The sequence below is a fragment of the Otolemur garnettii genome, unplaced genomic scaffold (assembly GCF_000181295.1).
Source record: "Otolemur garnettii isolate 467f Iridium unplaced genomic scaffold, OtoGar3 scaffold00013, whole genome shotgun sequence".
NCBI classification, from domain to species: domain Eukaryota; kingdom Metazoa; phylum Chordata; class Mammalia; order Primates; family Galagidae; genus Otolemur; species Otolemur garnettii.
Genome location: NW_003852408.1, coordinates 3,483,387 through 3,486,268, shown reverse-complemented (window position 1 = coordinate 3,486,268; position 2,882 = coordinate 3,483,387). Strand labels below are relative to the sequence as shown.

At 42.3% G+C, this 2,882-nt stretch overlaps 1 protein-coding gene across 1 annotated transcript in view; it reads right to left on the bottom strand.

The window, feature by feature from the left end:
• The window catches only part of SLC16A14 (solute carrier family 16 member 14), a 30,652-nt gene extending 30,101 nt beyond the window's left edge, over positions 1-551 (bottom strand). Inside the window, exon 1 of the mRNA XM_003784879.2 lies at positions 293-551. Within this exon, the coding sequence (XP_003784927.1) occupies positions 293-551 (259 nt within the window). The remainder of the gene's footprint in view (positions 1-292) is intronic.
• Positions 552-2,882: the final 2,331 nt, after the last annotated feature.

The following is a 2,882-nucleotide window of genomic DNA, read 5'->3' as shown; positions in this document are numbered from 1 at the left end:
CAAAAAAACAAAAAAACAAAAAACCAAAAAAACAACAAACCCAAAACGTTCTGGAGCTGGATGGTGGTGACTGTTGGTAACACAACAGCATGAATATACTTAATGGCACTGAACTGTGTATCTAAAAATGGTTAAAAAGGTAAACTGAATGTCATATATATTTTACCACAGTTAAAAATGGTAGCCAGTAACATCTAATGTCTAATGTTTCTATGATATAAAGCATTACTTACAGTGGGGAATTGTCATTTTATAATCACTCAGTTTTACAACAGGTCACAGAAAAACATACCCACGATCAAGGTGATGCCCATGCTGAGGGAGCTGACCCAGGCGGTCAGGCCGCGGCTCTGGTGGAATTCTTCCAGCCACTCCACATTGAGGACCCCCAGGGCCATCTGGGAGCCCATGATGAGGATGTGCACAAAGAAAGACGAAAGGACCATCATCCAGGCCCAGCCCCCATCAATGTCGGGGTGGGGCTTAAGCGTCTTCTTCTCTTTAGTGTCATCTTCAAAATCATACCCGATATCTTCATGACTTGTATACATTTTCCAAGATTTTCCTGAAATACATGTTACAAATAATTTCACTGAACATTGAAACAAAAAATATCTTCATCTTCTTTGGGCAGCTCTACCTCCCCATGGCAACCAAAGCAGCTCCAATGTCACCTCAGGTCGTCAGAGCCATCTTGTCATGAACACTTTTTGCTTTTTCACAGGAACCTGTTTCATTTTGATAGCTATCATTTATGTAGGTATTACAATCTTGCAAAGAGACTCAGAGACGTGAGGCGAGGTTTCCACGGTCTCCCGGCCAGTATGGAAGGGCAGCCAGAGGGGAAACCAGGATTCGAACCCAGTCAGGTAGTCCTGACTCCAGTGCTCATAACCTTTTCTCTCAAACAGAGACAGGTGATAAGAAGGATGTCAGAGAAGGAATACCAGGCCAGGGCAGCTTCAACTTGCTGGGGGCCTTGGCAGAGGATCTGGTTCTCAGGTTTTGTGGGAGTGGCTTGGGATGGCCAGAATGGATTAGCTCAGGGACTGGCCAATTTAGAGGAGACCGATAGGGTAGAAGGGCAATGTACTGTCTTACAATGGGAGATACGGCTTTGTAATAATCGTTTGATAAAACAAGACGCATACTTTTATCCCCTCCACCCACCTCCATTCCCAGCATTTACCTGGGAAACTTAATGAGGTACTAGAGAATTAGTTAGAAAACAGGCAATCGGACTAAAGGAGTTCGGATAGTACAATGATGGCACAGGTCACGCTGGGCTCCTGTGCCAAGTAAGAAGCATGGAGTTTACCTCGCATGTAATCAATCACGTAATTCAGCCATGGTCTGAATTTGCACGAGGAAGAGACAAATCGAGGTTGGTGTTTGCACAGATCTATCTCTTAAGATGTTTAGAGAAGAGAAGGGAGGCTGGATAGAGTTAGATGATACCAGGTCAGGAAAGGTTTGTTTTATTTCTCCTTCTCTCTTTTTTTTTTTTTCTGTCATTTTTAGGATGAGAATTAAGAGGTATATAAAGACTGAGGAAAAGGAGTGGGATGGGGGCAGGGCAAAGAGTGAGAAAGACTAATCCTGGAGGAGATAGGATAGGTTTGGTCTTCAACAGGGAGAAATACCAACCCCTTGAGTATGGAAGACGGAGGGAGTGGACAGAGCTCAGACGGTAAGTGGTGGGAGGGGAAGTCACATCTAATGGTTTAATTTCTTGGTGAAGCAGGAAGTTAGGTCACTGGCTGAGAATGAGGAGGGCAGAGGTCAATGTTCAGGATAATAGAAAACACCGTTGCCTATAAGTGGAAACGACTGCAGAGCAGTTCCAATGTTGAGTTGTGTCCTGCAGGGCCCAGCTGCCTGGTTATGGGCTGTGGCGCACCAAGGACAGTGCCAGGGAGCACTCTGCCCCAGATCCCAAAATAAGGGGGAACACTGTCTATGGAGAACATAAAAACAAGTGGCTAAAAGTTGGTCTGCTTTTTTAGTTATCACTACGTGCCAGCAATTCTAGACAACAAAACACTGATAAAATATACCTCCCTGAGAAAAATGTTCTGCTGGTTTAAGTTCTTTTTTTTTTTTCTTTTCTGGTTTAAGTTCTAAACAATTATGTTGAGTTTTCATGACACAAATGTACCCTTTCCAAATGGCCAGTTTTTATTACTCATTCTTTTATGAACATTGTGTTCTATATGTGGAATTTATTGTAGAGAACTCCTGGTTTTACAGTTGTCCCTGGCACAGATGTGGCCTCAGCTAAACACATTAATTTCAAGAGTAAACTGTAAGTTCAGAATTGGCACTTACCTCAAAAATCTGTATCTGCAACTCCTACTCTGCTACACTTTATGACCTTTAATAGGACCATTGAGGATGAACTGGGCCAGCACAAGTATTGTCGAGAAAAAGAACCAGGACTGAGTCACTTCTCTGCTGTCACTCCGTGTGCCTACTTGTAGATTTTATTTTTGTTTACAATTTAAAAATCGTGAAACAGAATGCAAGACTGTAAGATGAAAAACTTTGGTTTGGAAAGTGACATTTTTACTTAATACAGAAATGTTTTACACACTTTGAACAATATCTTTAAAACTGAAATCTACTCTTTTTTTTAAAACAGACAAGAAATGGTAATTATTATTGACTATTACATGGTTATTACTGAAAATTGTTTTCTTGCCATGGAGGAAGGTGGTGTGAAAAAAACGAAACCTTTTGAGTGTAAAAGACACCAGGCAGCTTAGAGGTGTGGGCCTCAGCAGCTTCTGCTGTGGATGGGTAGGGAGGAGAGGGAAGCAGATTGTGGCAAATTGCACAGCACCTACAGCCAGTTTCTGTCCCCAGCTAAACAAAGAATTGTT